The 22,341-nt window shown below is 41.3% G+C and overlaps 1 protein-coding gene across 2 annotated transcripts in view; it reads right to left on the bottom strand.

The window, feature by feature from the left end:
- Window positions 1–442: 442 nt before the first annotated feature.
- Window positions 443–22,341, bottom strand: part of DCHS2 (dachsous cadherin-related 2) — a 328,465-nt gene continuing 306,566 nt past the window's right edge. The window contains exons 18-21 of one of the 2 annotated variants that reach the window (XM_075613040.1): window positions 20,243–20,529; window positions 13,955–14,035; window positions 10,961–11,099; window positions 443–5,903 (exon numbers count right to left, since the gene is read on the bottom strand). In XM_075613040.1, the coding sequence (XP_075469155.1) occupies window positions 3,280–5,903; window positions 10,961–11,099; window positions 13,955–14,035; window positions 20,243–20,529 (3,131 nt within the window). In that variant the 3' untranslated portion in view covers window positions 443–3,279. The remainder of the gene's footprint in view (window positions 5,904–10,960; window positions 11,100–13,954; window positions 14,036–20,242; window positions 20,530–22,341) is intronic. The other variant, XM_075613047.1, reaches the window with a different exon arrangement.

The raw sequence follows: 22,341 nt of genomic DNA, 5'->3' as shown, positions 1-22,341 counted from the left end.
GTGTGATGCTGATTGGTCCTGGGACTCTGTCAGTGTCCTACGGCGGCTGTGATGGCTACAAAAGGTCATGGTATTTCTTCAACACGCTTTGCAAGCGTGTTGCATCAGGAAACCATGATCAATGGTTCCGTGATCAACCACATACCCAAAGGGATCTCTGTTCCCGTCCAACTTATGGGTAGATGCTCTCCCTGTAACACTCCAGTTCCAAGACTTCCAATGACTGTGATAGACAGGGATCATTCTTATAAAGAAACCTTTATGTGTCTACACTCTATCTGGGCCATGTGAGTAGTGGTATTGACCACTTACACAATTATCACTATTCTTCAAATTATTGCAATATTGCACGATATGCATAGTTGATCTTTTTCATGATCCTGTGCTCCCCTTATCCAACTACCAACATTTCCTAAGGATCGAAGGAGGATCCTCATCGGTCAAGCAGCATATCATTTATTTCACTGAATTATTTAACACCACATTCATTATTCACAATCTATCACTATTATTCACTTTAATATTTTATATTCATCACAAGAGAGTGCCTCTGCTTCTCCTCTTAACATGCTACATCTGCATGAGGTTGGGCTGATAGGAGACACATAGGAGACACATATTTGGGAAAATACATTACATGATTGACATATTTTTTTTTTCAGCATCTCAAATTGTTGAAAATAAATATTGTATTGTAATGATTGCCATTCAATATGATAGAGTAAGCACTTTGTGTCAGGGTCTCCTTTCGCCGTATGTTGTAATTTACCTGTTGCAAGTTATTCACACTTATTCATCTTCTACTGTAATGTTGTAAAGCGCTTCATACGTTGTTGGTGCTATATAAATCAAATTATATAAACATAAATAACATGATCAGGAATGGAAATGATGTAATTCATATGAGCATTTATCAGTGAAACCGCGTATCCTTTTTTTTTCTAGAGCACAGAATACTATTAGCAATGAAAACACTGTATCATATGCGATGATGCTATTATCCTGTTGTAAAATCCCAGTAACATAATGAGCCATAAATCACCTTCCAACACCATTGGCTGCGTCCATACAGCTTTCTTCCTAGCCGAGGCGTGCACCTGCATGACATCACCAGCGTGAATTGGGTGCGTTTTGTTTGGCCATGCTCAACACGCCATGGGGGGCGTGTCTAGGGGCATCACGTGACCTGCCCATCACACGAGAAATCAGTTTCATTCCCCTCCTGTTGTCGCACGTCCGCGCAGTCTATGTATGCGATCAAAGCCTTAAGGCAATGTGAGCGCGGACGCCTCAGCGTGGTCTGCGGCAGCATCGACTTAGCCTTACAGTCCATTGAATTTCCTTCTTCATGGGCTGGAAGAAGACTTGTGCAATAGCCCCACTTTGTAAATGTGGGCCTACTTTATATCAATGGAATGGCATTATTTGTTTAAATTCCCATATAGTGCCATATGTACTAAGCATTGCTACTCCATAACACACCTCCCGCGCCTGGAGACACCTTATAGCCCATTCCAATATAGAAACATCACATCGTACATATGACCCGTAATAATCTTTCGTTTGGTTGATTCAGCTATCTGCATTATGTTCTTAAAGAAACACCAACACACCATCAAACTATCTTTTGGAATGATATGGCAAAGTGGAAATAATCAGTGGCGTACAGTATGAAGAAACTAATGAAAATCGCATGCTGCAATTTAATTCCGAATATATATTTCCCTGATAATTTGTACACTTCAATAGTATAAAACGTTATATACAAATCCTTTATTATGGTTTAAAATGAAAGTTGCTTTGGAAACACTTTATTAGCATGTTAACATGATACTTCATTTGGTTAGCCTCATTCAGAAACATTTTTTTGTACTCGTATTCCATAAGCTGTTTATTGTTGCTTTAGCTTCCTGAATGAACTGCAACTTTAAAATACAGAACAATAATGTCAGTATGCGTTACCAAAAGTTACATTTACAGCCTGTAAGAATACCCTTCCAAACATCGATAAAGAAAATCTAATGCGGAATAGGACTCTGTTATTGTTTTTTACAAGAGTTATAGGCAATAGACTCAGCACCATACAAAATAAAATGATCAAAATAAGTGTCAGATCTGGCCGAAGCCTCTGGACAGGAGACACTGATTTTCCTTAAGAATCGGGCGACTGTGTGGAAAGAAGTAGATACAGTACACTCATTGTTATTATAGAGAGCAGGTTCATTTTGAGAGAGTGAATGAAGGCTGCTCTAACATCACCACTGTGCAAACATACTACTGTCTGCTTATTACTGCCATGTACCAAAAAATGAATGGAATAAAAAAAGATTCTGTATTTCCAGAATACATTCAATATTTATTCAGTTTATCTTCTTTTAATTCTATATAACCTACGTTTTCCAGCTTAGAAACAAACACTTATTAAATAAAAAAGATTTAGGCTTATGATACTAATCTGTGCTGTTGACTTGAATGTTCCATAAGGAGTTTCTGAGCGATGGAAGGTGTCTTATTGTATAGCACCACTTGGTACATATGGACCCTTATATATTTATTGCTGAACACTGTTTTAGCCGATTTAATAGGGGACAAATTGCTGGTAAATAATTCCTTTTTCCCACAACAGGAAGTAATCCAGGTATTAGCTATTTATGATCGGAGATCTTTGGTGTCTTGTCATTATGATATATTTAACACCTCCCACTGTGTTACTATCCTATGCACTTTTTACATTATTATCTAAGTTAGGGCCCTACATTTTCAAAGGAATTTCCACTTACTGCTTATCTTTAACATTATCTTCACATTCTGTAAGTGAATTCCATAAAATATACATAATGCTAAAGTGAACATGAAGTCCATTTAAACATAACATTATTACACCTTAGGCTAAAATAAATACATTCTGCTAAATAATACTTTGGAAATGGCCCGAAACAGTGAGCTTTCTGCTTGCCCCAATGGTCTCCTATTGAGCAAAGTTCATGCATTATAGGAGCTGGAAATTGGGGAAATAAATATGTAACAGTTTTGTCTGAGGGAAACATAGAAATAATTTTTGTAACAAAAAAAATACAAACAGAACAATCACTAAAGCGTAGCCTTATTGAACGGCTAACAGTACCTTTGCAGCAATCCATTTAGGTAGTATAAAAAATACAAACGAAACACAATGGGGTTAAAGCAAAATAAGGAAAATAAAATGAATTTGTTGAGGCATGCCTTATTTGGTCCACATAAGTGCGTAAATGTTCATTACACTTGCAATTTCCTCATATTTTACACGTGAAACTCTTTCTGTGTTAACAGTTCTTCATACAGTGTAGGTACGGATGTTCCTGTTACACCTGTGTCTGAAAGCACGGGTGAAGCTGAAGGAGTATGCACTGTAAGCACGGAGAGTGAAGGTGAAAAACTTGGGGTCATAGTCGATGGCTGGCATGCAGGATTAGTGAAGAAAGGCGAGCGGGGGTATTTCATAAATGTTTGTCCAGACACAATAGTTGGCATTCGTGGTGGGACTGCCCTAATGCCAGGCTGTGCTACTGATGTGATGAGTGGAGGAGGGAAAATGAAAGATTTCTTTTGTTTAGGTAGGCCATGCCTTTGCATCCTTTCATCTTTCAGCCGTCCAATATCACCGAACACCGAGGAAAGAGTCTGAAATCTGGGTTCCCAACTAAGCAAGTAATCCCAATTATAACTTCCTCTCAGATCCTCATCAGAGGCCACTAGAGATGCAAGGGATCCATATCTAGAGTCATATGCAGTAGGAACAAAGATGTAATCTCGTTTGGTCTCGGAGAGTGTTTTTTCATGTATCTCTTTTCTCTCAGTGTTGTGATGTGTTGGAGATAATTCTTTTTCACGAGTAAAATTTGTATCACATTCCTCTTCTCCACATTCATCTTTGAAGTTATCTATACTCTCTGTGCTCTCTGTACTAATCACCACACCGGTTTCATCTGACTCACATGAGAGCAGATCAGAATCTCTTGGAATACCAGAATCTGGCACTCGTGAAGTTCTTTCACTAAGGACTGAACCAGATTCTTTCCTAATAGGATATTCATTAATCATCTTGATTTCTTCATCTTCAGCAGTTTCTCCTTCTGTTGAGCCATGGCCGCTGGAGTCTGAATTCCTACACTTGTTGCCTGTATCTTTCTTTTCCCTGATACCAACTAAACCCAACCACTCAGATGTATCTGGTGCAACACAAGTCTTGATATTCTCATATTTTGGACAATGGTCAGAGGTGTTGTCTTTCCTATTTGACTGGGGTAGTGCAGGTATCTCGATCTCTTTTATCCCACATGCATTCACCACATCCTTTCGCTTATATCTTAGAATAATTCCAATAAGGCTTATAGCCAAAAGCAAAAAAAACACAAATGAGATGCTGAAACTAATGGAAAGTATGTTTGCTGACATCCCAGGGTAACCTTCAAGAGATGTGGAAATGTTAACTCGCACAGTACAGGTTGCTGATTTAGAGTCAAATTTTGGACCATGAGCTTTCACACACAACTCAATAATTTCATCATTTTTCTTTGTATTGCTTCTCTTCTTTTGCACACTTCTCGTTAAGTAGATCATCCCATTTGTTATATTAATAGAAAAAAACTGAGAGGGTTTTTCAAGGAAATAATGGATTACTCCATCAAGCCCATCATCACGATCTGAGGCGTCGACTTTCCCTATCACTTGTCCAGCTTTGTTCTCTTTTGGCAAGTCAAATAAATAGTGGTCCTGGTTGAAGATAGGCTGAAATTCGTCCTCTCCTTCAATGTCTATATAAACTAAAACACAGGCTGTGGATTCACTTTCATCTTTCGCCTGGACAATGAGGCAGTATCTTTTCTGCATTTCATAATCAATTTTATGTTTTGTATAAAGATCCCCAGTTAGCGAGTCTATAAAAAATATGTCTTCATTTTTGGGATAATGTAGGCATGAAGACTGAATAGAGTAACTCAGGACACCATAGGGTCCTGAATCCAAGTCAATGGCATTAACTGTACATACACGTGAAAAAGAGTGCACATTTTCATAGATATTGTAATTCAGACTGTTAAACAGGAACTTTGGGGAAAAGTCATTTTCATCCAAAACAGTAATGAAAAGTACTGAAAAGGCGACATTTTGTTTACTTCCCCATCCATCAATGGCCTGTAAAGTTAAAGTATGCTTCATGGCTTCTTCATAATCCAGTGGTTGTGCTAAAGTCACAGTGCCATTTTGCCCATCTATAGAGAAAAAGCTTCTATCATTTCCTGATACTATGCTGTATGTAATATATGCATTGTCTCCAATATCACAATCTGTTGCCAAAATCATGATAATAACGCTACTCACTGGATGGTTTTCACTGACACCGATATGGTATTCCATGTTGCTGAATACTGGTGGATTGTCATTAGAATCAAGAATACATATCAAAACTGTGGCACTGGAATTCAGTGGAGGGAATCCTTGATCAGTTGCAAGTATAACTAAGCTATGGGTGGAGACTGTTTCACGGTCCAAAACCCCATTTATCACAAGTTTTCCAACAACTACGTAGGGAGGTTTGGAAAGAACTTCACTGCTTTCCACAGAAAATAAGTTGTGTGCATTGCCACTGATAATAGAAAAGTCAATGTATGCATTTGCGTGTGTCCAGTCCAAGTCTGTAGCTGTAAAGGTGAGCACTGCCTCTCCCATTGAAGCATCTTCCCTGACACTGATATTATAGACTGTCTCAGAAAACTTTGGAGCATAGTTGTTCACATTGTCAACCAGTATTTCAACATGTGCCGTGGAAGCTAGAGTGGGATTTCCATTATCCTTGGCTTCTATCAGAACTTTAAACACTGTACTCTTCTCCTGGATTGCCACTGGCATGTCAGTGTACACTGAGCCTGAAACGTAGATACAAAGCATTATTAATTACAATTATATTCATATTGTTTAGAACATCCAATTAATTAAGAGCTAGTGCCATAATTAACAAACTTTCTCCAACAAAATGTTTTTTAAAAAAATATGCACGTCAGCAAATGAAAAAGAAACTTGGCTTTAGGAATTGTCCAATAAACTCTTACCAGTAATCTCTTTCAGTTTAAAACAAGGACTATTCAAGACCCATTTTAACAAGGTACAATGACTATTTTCAGTCTAACATTTTATTATATTATATATAGTGATGTATGTCAACCTAAGACCGTACAACTCTGATCACGGTGCATTATGGTCTTTACAGTTCTGGATATCAAAAGAATATACACTACAAAGTGATGAATTGCTAGAACTCAGACATTCTCACTTGTCCATAATTTAGAAGGGCTCCCAGTGAGGACCATCTGCTCTTAATCTCTACCTACTGTTGGAAATGTGTTCCTCTCACAGACCCCTACAGTATGTAAAATGCTTTGGAGACGCCTGCCTGTGCTGCAGAAGGTTTTAGTCAGATTCATTTGAATGGAGCTGTAGTATTCTCTAATACAGGATGACCGCTTTGCATTGTAATGATTAGGGGCTGGAGCATGGATTGAAAGTTAAATCTTGGTAGGTGTACATTTTGCCCACTTTTAAAATCCATTACCTGTTCCTATATTTGTATGGAAACAAGCGGTTTACCCAATATTTTTTTGCACACAAAGAAGAAGGGAGACCACGCCCCTCCTAATTCTCTAAAACTACAGTATAAAAGGAAACATAACATAAAATGTAAAATACTGTATATAAGCATTTGGGCTGAGCAAATTTCTATATGCATCAGTCATATGATAATATAAAGTTTATAAGAATATGCACTGTATGGTTATAGTGTTTTTTTAATTATTATAGTGATATGTAATTATAAGTTCACAGTAATACAAATATAATAATGATGCACACATTTATTATTATATTCAAGAATTATCAAATATATTTCACTAACTGACCTATCTTGCATACTGAAACTGAAGTTACCATTACAGTATATTCTCCCCTCACTCTGAAATGTCCTGAATCTATTAAAAAAACACATCTCCTTTAAAGTTGTCAGCACTGAGTCTGTATTGTTCCCCTGTCTCAGAGAACAGAGAATGAGAAAGCAGACATGAAGTTTAACACTTAACTTTTACTAAACAGGTAAGTCAAATGGGTTTCCTTCTATGACATGGCTGGAAAAAGCAGAGTCAGTTGGAAAATACATGATCTTTGAAATTGCAAAGTAAGCCTGGATCAGCTGCTCTTTATGGAAAATTGTTTAGGTTTGCAGAGTGAGAAAGTGATGAGGTGAACTTACAGAAGATTTGTCTAAGGGTTTCAGAGAAAATATTATATTTAGGTACGTTAGTTAAGAAAGTGTGACGGAATCCAAAGAAATATAATGTAGGTTTGTGAAAGAAACCAGAGTGAAAGTCTGGCAGGAGGGAAAAGATAAGGCATATGAGAAAGTGTCTAACAATGTTAAACATGTTGAATGTATAGAAAATGAATTATGTATGGATGATGTTGTGCTCATTAATATTTTGGTCTCTAATGTTTCAGCATTTGTTGGCAAATGTGGATATTACTTGCTTCAATAATACCGTTTCAACTAAAGCGCTTGACGATACGTAATTTTAGATTTGGATGGAGGTTGCGTATACTGTACATCAGATTTAGTGTAGCAAAGAGAATTTACCACTGAGGTGCACATTGATCTACTTAGGTGTGTGAAACGATGTCATAAACATCAGGAAGGAATTTATTTTTTCCTTATGAGATATCATTGGATGATGTTTCACTGGGGTTTTTGTTTGCCCTCCTCTTGATCAAAATACTGTAAATACAATTATAGGCAAAGTGTCTGTCGTTTAAATTTAGTATAGGTTTAACTGCAACTTCACCTACTATGTACTGTAACTATATATATATATATATATATATATATATATATATATATATATATATATATATATATATATATATATATGCAAATACAACTGTATGCTCATCTGCATGTCTTAGGCAGGTCTGCAACCCCGCCTTTCCCCATTATCACCCAGCATACAGCACTTCCACTGCAGCAAGGGATTCTGGGAAATGACATGCAAATGAGCACACAGTGTCACTTTTTGCCTCAAAAACCATTTTTAACATGGTTCCCTATAGGCTTAAGCTTGCTGCATGGTCACAGCTTTGAGCACAGCCAGGGTTAAGGTGCATACCCATTATTTGCTGCTTTTTTTTTTTTAATTTGTATCTTGCCCATTCAATGCCATAGTGGCAAACAAACCATGGTGCACCACTGTGCCAATCAATTGTTTTATGGGCATTTGTTTTTCCATTCATTGCCATAGTGGCAAACCATGCCCATAGGGTATGGTGTACCACTGTGCCAATCAATTGGTTTATTGGGGGTGGGGAAGTATCCACAGGGAGGGTGGTTAGGCTTCCTGGGTGGGCAGCGGGAGGGGGTTAATCGCTTAATTACCATAGTGGTTAATTATCGCTATGGTGATTAAGGAGTTAGCATCCAGTTGTTAGTTTTTTTATTTCACTGTCAGCACCCACCAAAGAAGAGGAAGACGAGGGGGACGAGGATGGCCTTCATCCTCGCAGGGGTAAATACAACTTTAATTTACTATATGCTGGCTGGGTCATGTTTTGGTTATGCTCAATTTTTTAATGGGCAAATGTGCTATTATCCAAATATGGATAATAGGGATTTTGCCCCATACTGTACTGTAAGTGTTGGGGTGGGGGTTGTTCAATGTATTGTATTGATGTTTGTTGTATTGTAATGTTTATTGGGGGCAGAGGAGGTGGGTGAAGGGGGTAGCTTCCCGAGGGTGGCTGGTTAGACCAATCAGGTGGGTAGTGGGAGGGGTTAACCCTTTCATTACCATAGCAGTTACTACTGCTAAGGTAATGAAGGGGTTAACCCCTCCCGCAACCTACCTGGTAGGTCTTACCACCCACCCTGGGGCAATTACCCCTTCACCCACCCCCCTTTTCCCCTAACAAACCGGGTAGTCTGGCTTAACCCTTCATTGCCTTATCGGCTAGCCACTAAGGTAATGAAGCTGCTTTTATTTTATTTTAATAACACAGTATTGTAGCAGGGGGTCTCTGGAATTGAACCGCGTTGATTTCAGGTCCGGGGACCTCCTGCTACAATAATATGTTACTAAAATAAAAGCCCCACGATCGCTTGTTAGAGGCGCGCATGGAGGGTGACTGATTCAGTCTATCTCTTAGTGCACGTCTCTTACAGACAGGTGCAGCCCGGTACGATTCACACAGCGCGAGTCCTGTTCAAACGCAGGGACTCCCGCTGAGTTAATCCGATGGGCCATTAAAGCGTCTATGGTCTATGCTACGGATTTCCCCCGTCATGCTCACAGATTTCCTCAGACTTTGGGCCAAAACCGACAGTTTCATCTGTATCATATCAACTACTTGTTGAGCCAATAAAAGGCATCACTCCCTCATCTTCCTACTACATGGAAGAAAGGACCAACACGGCTATGCACCCTTCTTTGCTAAACAGGAAAGAGTTGATTTGATAGCCGCTTTGCTGGCTAGTAAATACATTAAATCTAAAGATTTGCTGAACTTACAAGTTCTCAAAACTGGTGAATTTTCAACTTCCCCTGTTTGCGAAAATTTCAGAAAGTCGTCAAAATTCACATGAGCATTGGCAACTCATTATGAACTAGAAATTCACCAGAAAAATTTGCTGCGCTCTTAAAATGTATTTCAATTTACTACAGAGAATGGCTCTGGATCATATGACCCTTTAAATTCAGCACTTCTATGTCACCGCCTTTTGTGCAAATTTGTATCGTATTGTATTCTCCATGTACAATACTCTGCATTTACCATTGCACTCCTGTCCACCTCTTGAGCAACTAAATCCTAGTTTATCTAACCATCCCATGTCTGATTTTATCTCTCCATTACATCATCGTTTGTATACCTTTGTTTCTCTTTAGTCATTTTCAGAATCTCTCACAACTGATTTTGGAGCAAGCATACATTACTTTCATGTTCCCTCTATTAGCTTGACATGTGCAATACTTGCAAAACGTAGCCTCACAAGATTTAAGAGTGTAGAAACTTTAGCACATATATGCAGGTTGCAGAAATTGAGAGGGAAGCTCATATTATAGCGAGCTGATTTACTTGTGCAATTTATTAATATATGAGGCTGGGCGAATAGGGTACAACTAACAGCAGAACTCAGAAAGTTGTATCTTGCACGTTTCTGCACATTCTATGCTCTGTATTAAATATTGCCTAAAGAGAGTAACCTGGTTCTCTTTCATCCTAAGGTTTTGAAATCCTTAGCTCAATATGCTGACTACTCCATTTGGCTTGATACTGCTACTACTGTATGAACACTTCCTGAAATTGGGCAGGCCGATGGTACTTGTGAGAGGTGTTTAAGAGTAAAATAAGTAAAGTTGAGGATCTACAGTAATTCACTACAACGCTGGACTATTTTGTGGCCCAGAATACATAATGTAGGATATATTAGTGTTGGAGGTTGATCACACATGCAATCACACATTCCACTGTCATTTTTTTTTCACGTGTAGTACAGTCAGCTGTAATAGTATCACCATATTGACACTAGAAATGCATGCAAAGTATTAATAACGAAATACAACTGTGGTATATTGACATAAATGTCATTCTCTTTTTGTTTCGGCTGCGTTACCTACTAGTATTTATGTATTTGACCATGGCACCAACACCCCGGACAAACAAGGTATATAGTCACAACAACCTTGTGTCTGTATCTATTGGAAAAAAATGGTTGCTCCATGAGGACATTTACAGATGTGCCACCTTACCCATTGTTTCTAGTATTGTAGCTTTCTTTAGGTTACTACACATATTGGACTTCAGAGGCCAAAGAGCTCACACTGGCTAAACTCAGATCAAGCTAATGAATGAAGTGCTAGGGAATATACTGTATAAAAAATAACAAACTTACCACTGGTTGAATTAATTGCAAATCCCTTTAATGGTGAGAGGATTCGATAGGAAATCGGACCATAACGTTCTGAGTCTCTGTCTGTAGCAGATACTGATATAACAAATGTGTCCGATGCAGTCAGTTCAGGTACAGTAACCTACGAGAAAAGAAAACAGCACAAAGTCAAATGAGGTTTCTGGGTTACGGATCATTCCACACCATTTTTTGTTTGGAATACATTAACAAAATATACATTACACTCACAAAATACTGTTCTCTATGCCGAAGTACTCATGGTCTGAAAAGACACTTGCAACTCTTCCAGAATTCAAAATGTACTTTGTGTTTTATTAAAAAACCCCAATTGAAGATTTGAATTTAAATGGCATCATATTCAGAACAATCTAATGAGTTAGGAGGATGCCGAGAGTCTGGAAGTGTAACTTAACACTAATAGAAGCAAGGCTTCACATAACCCTGTCTATGTTGGCTTCCTCCTGAGCTGCAGCTGACATGCCATTGTAAATACACAGAGTGTTCTGAATATTCTGAATATTCTGATGTGTTTGATTGACTCCATACTTACTTGTACAATTTTTTTGTGTTGCCTTAAAAGCCCCGGCAGCTACATCTGTACTGTATATAACATCTGATATATGCAAATAGACTGAATGGAACTCTTTATATACTGTAAGCTTAATTAACAAGGCCTAATCTTCTAAATAGTACTCTGTGTACTGAAAATATCATTATGGTTATGGTATCTCCGTTACCTTTGGAACATGACTCCACACAGAGTATAATTTAAAAAGAAAGAGAATGGGACATCTCTCAAACCATAATATCCAGAAATAATAATAGAAAGAGAAAAGCCGGGTGCACAGGAAAGAAATTATATCAAAAAAAGAAAGTGACAGAGGTCACTAAAGTCCCCTATTAATTGCACTCACGGCAAAACCAAATAGCATAACTATAACATACAAATATCCTCAATGTGGACTCAAGGTCCCAGATGAAATTACTAGTAGCTGGAGGATATAATATCCACAAATAGACAAATGTCTCAAACAAATAACCATAAATATACAGAAAAGTCTAATAGCCTAAGGTATAACAATGGCATCCACTATTAAAATCTAAAAAACTAAAAAAACTTTAATACATCATATATAACGTCGAAACACAAGTGACACAAAAAGAAAAAAGCATTGTTATGTTAAAAAAACCCTGTTGGGGAGTTTTAGCAACCAATAAGGTAAGGAATACCAATCAATAAGTATACCACATTAACTCATGGTGTCCCTAGTGTTGCTACCAAAGCCATGCATACTCTGTGGGTAGGTGGGGGAAAACACTAATACTAGCAGGAGCCTGGGTAGCTGGGTTTAAGGTCATCAATACATGCAATGTAAATGTATCTGTATGTATATGTGATGATGCGCCCGAGGGAAGTACATATAGGTATAACCCCTATACAAAGGCTCCTTAAATACCCACAATTGTAAAGCACATAAGCAGTAAGCCAACAGAGATAATACAACAGTGCTCCTCGCGTGAGTGTATATGCCCCGACCAAGAGAAACTCCTGACAGATGCTGCTCCGCTCCACGAGTATTCCCGCTCTCAGACGCCCACAAGTGACGTCATACCCATAGGGTATGGGCTTTGAGTCCACATTGAGGATATTTGTATCTTATAGTTATGCTATTTGGTTTTGCCGTGATTGCAATTAATAGGGGACTTTAGTGACCTCTGTCACTCCACATAGAGCAGGCCTGCACAACATACGGCCCGCCTGGCCTCTCTGTGCGGCCCGCGATGAGTCCGGCCGGGCGACAGTTTAATAAATAAATGTAAAAAAAAAAGTTAAAAAAAAATGGCTGCGATTCCCCGCGGTCCCGGCGCGCATGCTCAGGGCCCGCTCCCCCCCTCCTTGCTCCCTCCCCCCCACTCGCAACGTGGGACGGAGCGGGAAGTCACAGCCAGCTGAGCTCTTCTGCGGCCGCTCCCCCCCCCCTGCTCCCAACGTGGATATGTGCAGGGGGGTGATGTGAGGTGCATTGAGGTGAGGTGAAGGGGGGGTGATGTGAAGGGGAGGTGATGTGAGGTGCAGGGGGTGAGGTGCAAGGGTGATTGGAGGTGAAGGGGGGGTGATTGGAGGTGAAGGGGGGGTGATTGGAGGTGAGGGGGGTCATTTGGGGTGCAGGTGGGTGATTGGAAGTGCAGGGGGTCATTGGAGGTGCAGGGGGGGTCATTGGAAGTGCAGTGGGGTCATTGGAGGTGCAGGGGGGTCATTGGAGGTGCAGGGGGGGTGATTGGAGGTGCAGGGGGGTCATTGGAGGTGCAAGAGGGGTGATTGGAGGTGCAAGGGGGGTGATTGGAGGTGCAAGGGGGGTGATTGGAGGTGCAAGGGGGGTGATGTGAGGTGCAGGGGGGAGAGTGATGTGAGGTGCAGGGGGGGAGAGTGATGTGAGGTGCAGGGGGGGAGAGTGATGTGAGGTGCAGGGTGGGAGAGTGATGTGAGGTGCAGGGGGGAGAGTGATGTGAGGTGCAGGGGGGGAGAGTGATGTGAGGTGCAGGGGGGAGAGTGATGTGATGTGCAGGGGGGGAGAGTGATGTGAGGTGCGGGGGGGAGAGTGATATGAGGTGCGGGGGGAGAGTGATGTGAGGTGCAGGGGGGAGAAGGATGTGAGGTGCAGCGGGGGTGGGATGTGTGTGGTGTGCAGGGGGGTATTGTGTGTTTGATGTGGAGAGGGAGTATAATGTGTGTGGGTGAGGGGGAGAAATGGGGGTATGAGAGATAGATGGGGAGTATTGCAAAGGTTGATAGTGAGGGGTTCTGGGGGAGATATGAGGATGATGATGAGGGGTGCTGGGGGAGATATATGAGGATGATGATGATGATGAGAGGTGCTGGAGGAGAGATGATGATGATGATGATGATGATGATGATGATGATGATGATGATGATGATGATGATGATGATGATGATGATGATGATGATGATTTTACCCGTGCGGCCCCAATTTTGTTTCCTTGAAGCAGTTCGGCCCTTCTCGCTTTACGAGTTGTGCAGGCCTGACATAGAGTAACCTGAACAAAAACAAGAGGAATTCTATTGACAAAAATGACACCATTGGAACTTTGTGGGGCGACCATAAACTAAGTCGTAATTTGGAGATTACCTTGTTCCTGCCTCCTTTATTAATCACCAATTTACAAATTATATTACCAAAAAGTTCAGCAAACCTCTGACAGAAAACAAATGTGCAGGTAAAACTATGTGTTAGAAATTGTATTTTTATTGAATGCAATAAGATATAATGTGATGTGATTTGCAATTACAGCATAATATTTCCATCACAGAGTAATTTATAGCAAGGTGGTGTTAGTAAGTGTTAGTAAGAAATTCAAACTAGGGGGTGTAAAGTCTTTGTGTTGTAAATAAATTAGGCAATGTTCAACATATCTGCTACAGTATATTATTGTTATATTATTGCACAGAAAATAATAAACTACTATTTCAACTTACAAAACTAAGTCTAGTTTCCTTTTTTTTATAGTATCGTAAAAACTTCATCCACGTCTACTCTGTTATTTTATTTTTTTAAAAACATAAGAGGGCTGTGGCTGCAGGATGAGGAAGACAGAGAAAGGGTAGTGGGCAGAGACATGGGGCAGGGAGTTCAGGAGAGATAGTCGAGGGGGAGGAGGTAGAAGGCAGAGACAGAAGTGCAGTGGGTTCAGGAAGAAGGGGAGAGGGGAAGTGGTTGCTTGAGTGAGAGAGACAGACTGGGTGCTAGAGAGGGGGCAGTGGGTGCAGGAAAGCGGACAGTGGGTAGAGAAAAAGAGATAGTGGGTGCAGTGGTCAGAGAGAGGGACAGTGGCTATAGGAGAGAGGTCAGAGAGAGGGCAGTGGGTGTAGGAAAGGCGGTAAGTGGGTGCAGGTGAGGTGTCAGAGAAAAGGCAGCGGGTGCAGGAGAGGGGTTAGAGAGAGGGCAGTGGGGGCAGGATAGGGGTTAGAGAGAGGGAAGTGGGTGCAGGAGAGGGGGTAAGTGGATGCAGGAGAGGGGTCAGAGAGAGGACAGGGTGCAGGAGAGGGGGCAGTGGGCACAGAGATAGAGGGGAATAGCAGGTGCAGGTCCTACCTCTGAGGGAACGATTACAGAAGCAGGTCATATGGCAAGCAATGTGCATTGAATGGCTGCTGTTTGCCATGTGACCTCCTCCTTCTCAAGAAATTCTTGGACTTGTGGACTCCTGCTTCCTTTCTAAGTTGTAGCATTACATTAGGCGCTGGAATACAACTCCCCGTAGAGTTGGGAGGGTATCTCCCACATGCCATCCTCCTTTGCTGCCCTGCTCCAATATATGAAATTCTTGCACATTGCATCCCCCCTGGTTGCGCTCTGGGAGTAGTTTGACCAACTTCGGTGCAAGTAGAAATAGAACATACGTAACACAATGTCTCTTTTAGACCGGACTAAGCACTCTTCTGGCAATTCCTTAACCATCTCCTGCATGGCAAAGTAACAGCAACAGGATGGCAATTGTGAAACAGGATGGCCCATGCTAAAAAATCATGTAGATTAGAAGACAGACTACTGTAGGCCCAGAACCAATCTGAAAGATGTATTCGCTAAAGCAAAAGATCTGGTGTAATAAATGTACTATCATGAACATTTGTAATATATAAATAATGTGTAACTTATAATTCCATATCTTTGAATCAATATTTGTACCTGGAAGTCTAATACAAAGCAGTGCAATATTTATGGGCTATTTAGTCATTTAAAGCAGCAAAACCCCTTGCACTACATGTTTTGTTTGTTTGTTTTTTGTTGTAGGATTGAAGCAGGGGGTCTCTTGAAAGCTGAAATTAACACAGTTCAGCTCCAGGGACCCGGCCTGCCAACAGGGGGGGTCTGCCGGGGTTGGCGTCCTGGGCCCCGTGAGTCGCCCGTTTTATTTAAGAAAAAAAAGTGGTGATTTCCATGCGCATGTGCAGAGCTGAGGTCCCAGCACGCATGCGCAGAGAAAGCAGGGTGTCTGGCCTGCTGCCTGTGGCCCGCCCCCTCCCCCCTGCTCCCAACGTGGGATGGAGGGGAAGAGCCATGGCGAGCCCGAGCCTGCCAACCCAGCTTCCCCTGCACCCGCCCGCCTCCAGCTGCGGAATTAGCCCACCAGTCTCGCCCCCCCCAAGCCACCTACATCCCGCGCCCTCCCCCCCTCCCCACGCCCCCCAAAACTACCTCCCACCCCGGGCAGTAGCCACGGGGATATCGGAGGCAGGGGGGAAGCATCTGGTGGGCAAGGAAGCAGCACCCACCCGGTCAAGGTCAGTCACCCACCCAGGCAGTCACTCTCTCACCCACCCAGTCCCTCACTCACCCAGTCACTCACTCACCCACCCACTCACTTACTCACTCACCCAGTCACTTACTCACACATCTAGGAATTCACCCACCCAGTCAGTCACCCACCCACCTCTCATGCAGTCACTCACCCACCCACCCAGTCACCCTGTCATTCAGTCACTCAAAAACCAGTCACTCAGTCATTCACTCAAACTCACTCACTCACCCACCCAGTCACTCACTCACCCATCCAGGCAGTCACTCAGTCGCCCACCCAGGCAGTCACTCAGTCACCTACCCACCCAGTCACCTAGCCACCCACCCACCCTGTCACTCAGTCACCCACCCAGGCAGTCACTCACGCAGTCACCCACCCACCGAGGCAGTCACCCACCCACCCACCCAGGCAGTCAGTCACCCACCAAGGCAGGCAGACACCTGTCTTTTGTTGAAAATATAAAATTAAACAGATTGTATTGTAATGGTTTATTTTTCTGTATTTCAATAAGAAGAAAACAGTTAAGTAAAAATTGCACACTAAAAAATATTTTTTCGTGGTAGGTGCGCTATGGGTTCGGGGTGTGGGGGAGTGACAGGACGACCCTGCTCCTTTCATTTGTTCTGCGCCCCATGATTTCTGTTGGCGGCCCTGCCAGGGACTCCTGCTTCCCGGGATACTTACCTCCACAGCGAGAGCTAGTATTTACAGTTTGCAGGCAGGGAGCTTGTGGGGCCAATATGAAGCCGTGACATCATCCTTGCGGCTTCCTATTAGCTCTCATGACCGGGGCATTGAAACTGAAGACAGATAATAACAGCCCCTACGGGAGGTACGTATCTCTGGAAACAGGGTTTTCCTGGAGCTGAAATTAACACAGTTCAGCACCAGGGACCCCCTGCTTCAATCCTAGAAAGAAAACACAAAACATGTAGTGCAAGAGGTTTTGCTGCTTTAAACCATCTCAGGCCTCGGCCAGGGTGGCGCTGAGTGGGCGGGCGCGCTCACGCTGGCCGCGATGTAACACATTGCGGCAATGTGTGTGGCCAGCGTGAGCAAGCGCTGCATTTACCTGCTTGCCAAGCAAGCAAATTCGAATTTGCTGCTCGCGCGTCACATGAGCAGTTCGCCCAATGAGGGCGAACCAGCTCCGTCACGTCTTGGCTGCGCTCCCCAACACGCCGCCCCCCCCTCCCCCCCCCCCGCGCACCTAGCCAGCCACGAATCGTCCGGCCGAGCAGGGCGCAGCGCAAGAGCGCCAGCGCGCCCGCTCCCTGCCTGGCCGCAGCCTTAGGGTCTTATTCTGCATAAAGAAATAAAGGATGAGGCGATTTTAAAGTTACATTGAACAGCTCAATATATGTTGCAGTTTCATGAAAAGGCATAAGGGTAGCCAAATAAAATCCCCAAAAATTATTAAACAGTACATCAATATTTCTTTTTAACTGTGTAAAGAAAATAAAAAAAAAATACCACGTGTGGGTGCATTTGCATGTCTCAGACAAGTCTGCTTTCACTGCAGCCAGTGATTATGCAGAATTTCCCAGGAAACTTAAAGTTTGCCAATCATGATGTTTTAAAGACATTCAAATTAACCAATTAGTTAATTACATGTAAGATACTTTTCTATTATTTTACAACACTGGGAATCTGCTGCAAAATGAATGCCCCATTAAAAAAAAAATCCATTATTTCCCTTGTACAGGACAATAATTACGTCTCATTAAAATGTTAATGATGCTCTGGGGAACTTCTGTTTTCAATAAAGTCATCACAAGATTATTATAACACATGTCTAGGAATGTTCTTGCATGACCCATTAGTCAAAGGATTTGTTCCTTGTGACTCAGCAAATTAGGATCAGCAGCCCAATTATAAGACAGCCAGTCAAAACAGGAAAAATAACACACAATTAAACAAAGGATTTTGATGACCATAAGATTTAGTTTTAAAATGGCATCTAGTCTAAAATGAAAACACAAGGTTACAATGCATGCAAAGCTATCGACAATAATTTTAAGCAGAGATTCTTAAATAAATTGGGAGGAAATATTGCTGCACACATTAAGGTCAAGCAAACGTGTCCATTACTCTGTCTACAGTATGTCCTTCCCATCTCTTCTTCCAAATCATGACATGTGCTACAGTAGCTCATGACTGGCAGACGTATGTCTCAAGGACAAAGTCGCTGCAGGAGTCAAAGTGTCATCAAGGTCGAAATTATGAGATCACAGATGCCAAAAGTTTTAACATTTCCGGTAGCTGTGTTCCACTCTCTATCCAACACCTTTACTCTGCTACTTATTTCTTGCCGGGATCACTCACATTCTTCCTTAGCCCCCTCCCATGTAAAATGTCATACTGTTGTTAACTAAAGGAAAACCAAGCTATTCCTCAAATGTCAGATGAATGTGGGAAACAAACATTGCACATTGCCTGTTTCAGGGCTCTATACATATTACACTGATTCTGCATGGATAGATCTGTCTGGCGATCAACAGCTGAACTAATTTAACCCTCTTTCACTTGACCACATGTTTTTATAGAGTAAAAGCCTATGAAAAATGTATACACGCAGTACCATGTTTCCTCTGCTGTCATTCTCTTCCATGTCTCCCTTCAGTATATACCTCTCACAATGTCCTACGTAATATTCAGTATGTAATATCTAATTCTTAATTCCCCTTTCTTCACTCTGTCAGTCGCTCTCTCTCTCTCTCTCCTCTTACAATATCCCTTTCTTTTTCTCTAACGCACTTTCCTATCATTCTTTCTCTCATATCTAACCCTTTCCTTCCCTCCAGATGATGCAAAAAAGCGGGGAGCGCAGGTAGTCGGTGAGAGTATTAAAAAAAGACAGAAAAAACACAACAGTCTAACTCTGTATATCAATTGGGGCTAATGGGAAAAACCTCAATTGGATACACTCAAATTGACATAGAAATAAATGTGCCTTGATTCCCAATGTGAGTCTGTGTGGAAGTGTTGAACTTGAGTGTAGTGATGGGGCAGACGGTCACACTGTATGAGAGTATGCAGTTAAATGAAAACCAGCAATTGATATACAGAGTTGCACTATTATGCTTTTGCTGTCCTTTTTTGTATGCTCTCACCGACTACAGTACCTGCGCTCCCCACTTTATTTGCATCACCACCACTGAGAACCGAAGAGGAAGGTTCAACGGCAGTCGAGCTGCTTTAACCGGTTGTTTATACCTGTGTTATTTTGGTCTATTTAGTCACTGCACTATTTTCACTGTTATATAATTTCAGTGTACCCTCCATCATTTGGTGTTTGTGCTATCTTTCACATTTTTTATAACATCTTATAACTTTATTGAATACAATCACTGGAGCGCCTGGTGAATATCTGTTGCCCTTCCCTCTGGAGCAGGGAGTGGTCCACTCCAGTCGTAAACGGCCACCAACAAGTCAGGTTTTCAGGATATTCCTGCTTCAGCACAGGTGGTGCAGTCTTTGACGGAGCCACTGATTGAGCAACCTGTGCTGAAGCAGGGATATCCTGAAAACCTGATCTGTTAGTGGCCCTTGAGAACTGGAGTAGGCTACCCTTGCTCTAGGCGTATACAATCCAGGAGAGATCAGCAGGTGGATGGAGAGCACTAACACTGGGATCAAATGTAGCCTGGCAACATAAATGAAAAAAAAAAGTTTGTTTATTGTTTCTCAAGCCGATATTTTGCTTTCAGTGTCAGTACTGTATATTCTTCCTTCACCTTGCCACTTCTCTCCCATAAGCTACTACCAAGAAAAGAGCAAGGCTAAGCATCAAGAGAAATGGAAGAACGTGAAGAAGTAGAGTGTGAAGACATCTGTTTCTCCTGCTACAAGTAAGGATTGGTATTGCCAGCACTGAAAAAAATAATCTAATTTCTGTTTAAATGACCACTATATGGTCAATTCTGTGGTTTTACCAATATTTACCTTATAGGAATCCTGAGTAAATAATGGCGGATTGTCATTTACATCCAAAACCTCAATTGTGATCTCCGCTTCTGTCTGATGTACTGAATCAGAGGCCTGAATCCGCAGGTAATGTTGAGATATTTTCTCATAATCCAATGATGCAACAAGGGTTATGGCTCCAGAATGTCTGTTAATAGCAAATTTCATCCCCGGATTACCATCCTCCGTGAAATTATAGGACAAGGTTGGCCTCAGGTCCACGTCATTGGCTGATACATGTGTTACAGTGTAACCAGGAGCCGTATCTGATGTCAAGCAACAACATTGTAATAGCAGAAAATGAACAGCTTCATCACATCTTTCTTAGCAATTAGTTAAACTGGCACATATGGAGCAACAATTTCCACTTAAAACATAACATATTTCTACGTTTATCTCAAAATCAGGGGCTTACGTCCATTCCAATGGGGAGCCTCCCAGACATTACAATTCAAACACTATGGGGATCATTCAATAATGTCAGTTACAAGTTAACGCACCCAATCTGGTTAACATGTAATGGAATGTGTGTGCTAATTTTGTTCCTGACTGGCAACAGTTGTTTGGAGGTAAGTGGCCCCTCCTCCCAGATCTCACCCCTCCCCACCTTTTTAACTTGGGAGGTTCTGGCATTTTGCTGAATGGACAGGACTCACTGTGGTTATTTCCCCTCATACAGAGGTAAAAGGAAGGGTTCACAGTGTAGTGTTAGGACCTGCATTAATTTTGGTTTACCTTGATGTGGTGCAGGCTTATGACACTTTGGCCAAAGGGTTTAACTAAATAACCAAGTAAATATTATTTTTATTTAAGTACTTAAACTTTATACTTATTACTTTATATGTTTTGTCAATTGGATGTAGCATTGGGCACCCCTGTCTTTTGTTTGTATAACATGTAATCAACATTAATGAATCAACCGCTAAGGCAGTTAACTAAGGGGCTGAAGGAGCGGCTCAGTGAGTAAAGACACTGACTGAAAACAACGACACTGAGTTTGAAGCAGGGGAACAGGTCACATTACCTCCCTGTGCCCAAGGCACCAAAAATAGATTGTAAGCTCTATGGCAGGGACCTGTGCCTGCAAAAAGTTTATGTATAGCACTGTGTACACTGTCAGCACTACACAGGAAAAAAAACATGAACTGGTTTTCAGTATCAACCAACAACTAAACAATAGCCAAAAACTGTTCCCACGCTTCAAAAGCTTCAGTGGAAGTCACTTTTTGGGATTTCCGAATTATCTAATTAAAATGTATTTTACTTCAGCAAAATTAAGCGTCAATTAGTCTTACTTTTTGTTGCAGCAACCACAAAATCATTACAATAATAAAGAATGAAAAACAGTATAATTTGTGAAAGGAACGTAGTTTGTTAAACACACAGGCAGATTGCATTGATAAGCTTGTACTTCGGTTTGTCTTTCTGACAGAATTCTAAAGTAAATAGATTGTAATAGTAACATGCCATTGTAGGTGAGGAAATCCTTGCTAAAACATTGGAAGGTTACTTAACACAAAGAGTTCCCAGCACTCAAGAAAATAGTAATGTCCAACACACAAGAATACTGTACAGTACGTCAAAGAGAAATATTTTGCTGAACACAAAAAGTCAACGCATACATATATAGAAATGAACACAGAATAAGTGGTAATACAGTATGTGGCTGAAAACAAGCACAGTGTATAAATATCCACATATTACCACCTATTCTGTGTATACACTATGTTCATTTCTATATATGTATGCTTATTTGACTATTTGTGTTCAGTAAAATATTTCTCTTTGACGTATTCTTGTGTGTTGGACATTACTCTTTTCTTGAATGTTGGGAACTCTGTGTGTTTTGTATATGTTCTTCAGAGGGCTTTTTGGGACCCTCTTTTTGTTCCCGTGCAACTTCACCTTATTTATTGCCATTTGTTTCTTTTAGGAGTGCTATCTATACCGTACCTTATACTTTTTCTATTGGAAGGTTAATTTTTCATGCTTATCACCTTCATTTTGTTACCATCTGACCAACAGTGTGTACTACTGGTAACACGTTATTTACTTCTTTACCTCACAGCTCATGTGTA

Source organism: Ascaphus truei, chromosome 1 (assembly GCF_040206685.1).
Source record: "Ascaphus truei isolate aAscTru1 chromosome 1, aAscTru1.hap1, whole genome shotgun sequence".
NCBI lineage: Eukaryota > Metazoa > Chordata > Amphibia > Anura > Ascaphidae > Ascaphus > Ascaphus truei.
The sequence above is the reverse complement of the archived record's forward strand: the minus strand, read 5'-3'. Positions and strand labels throughout refer to the sequence as shown.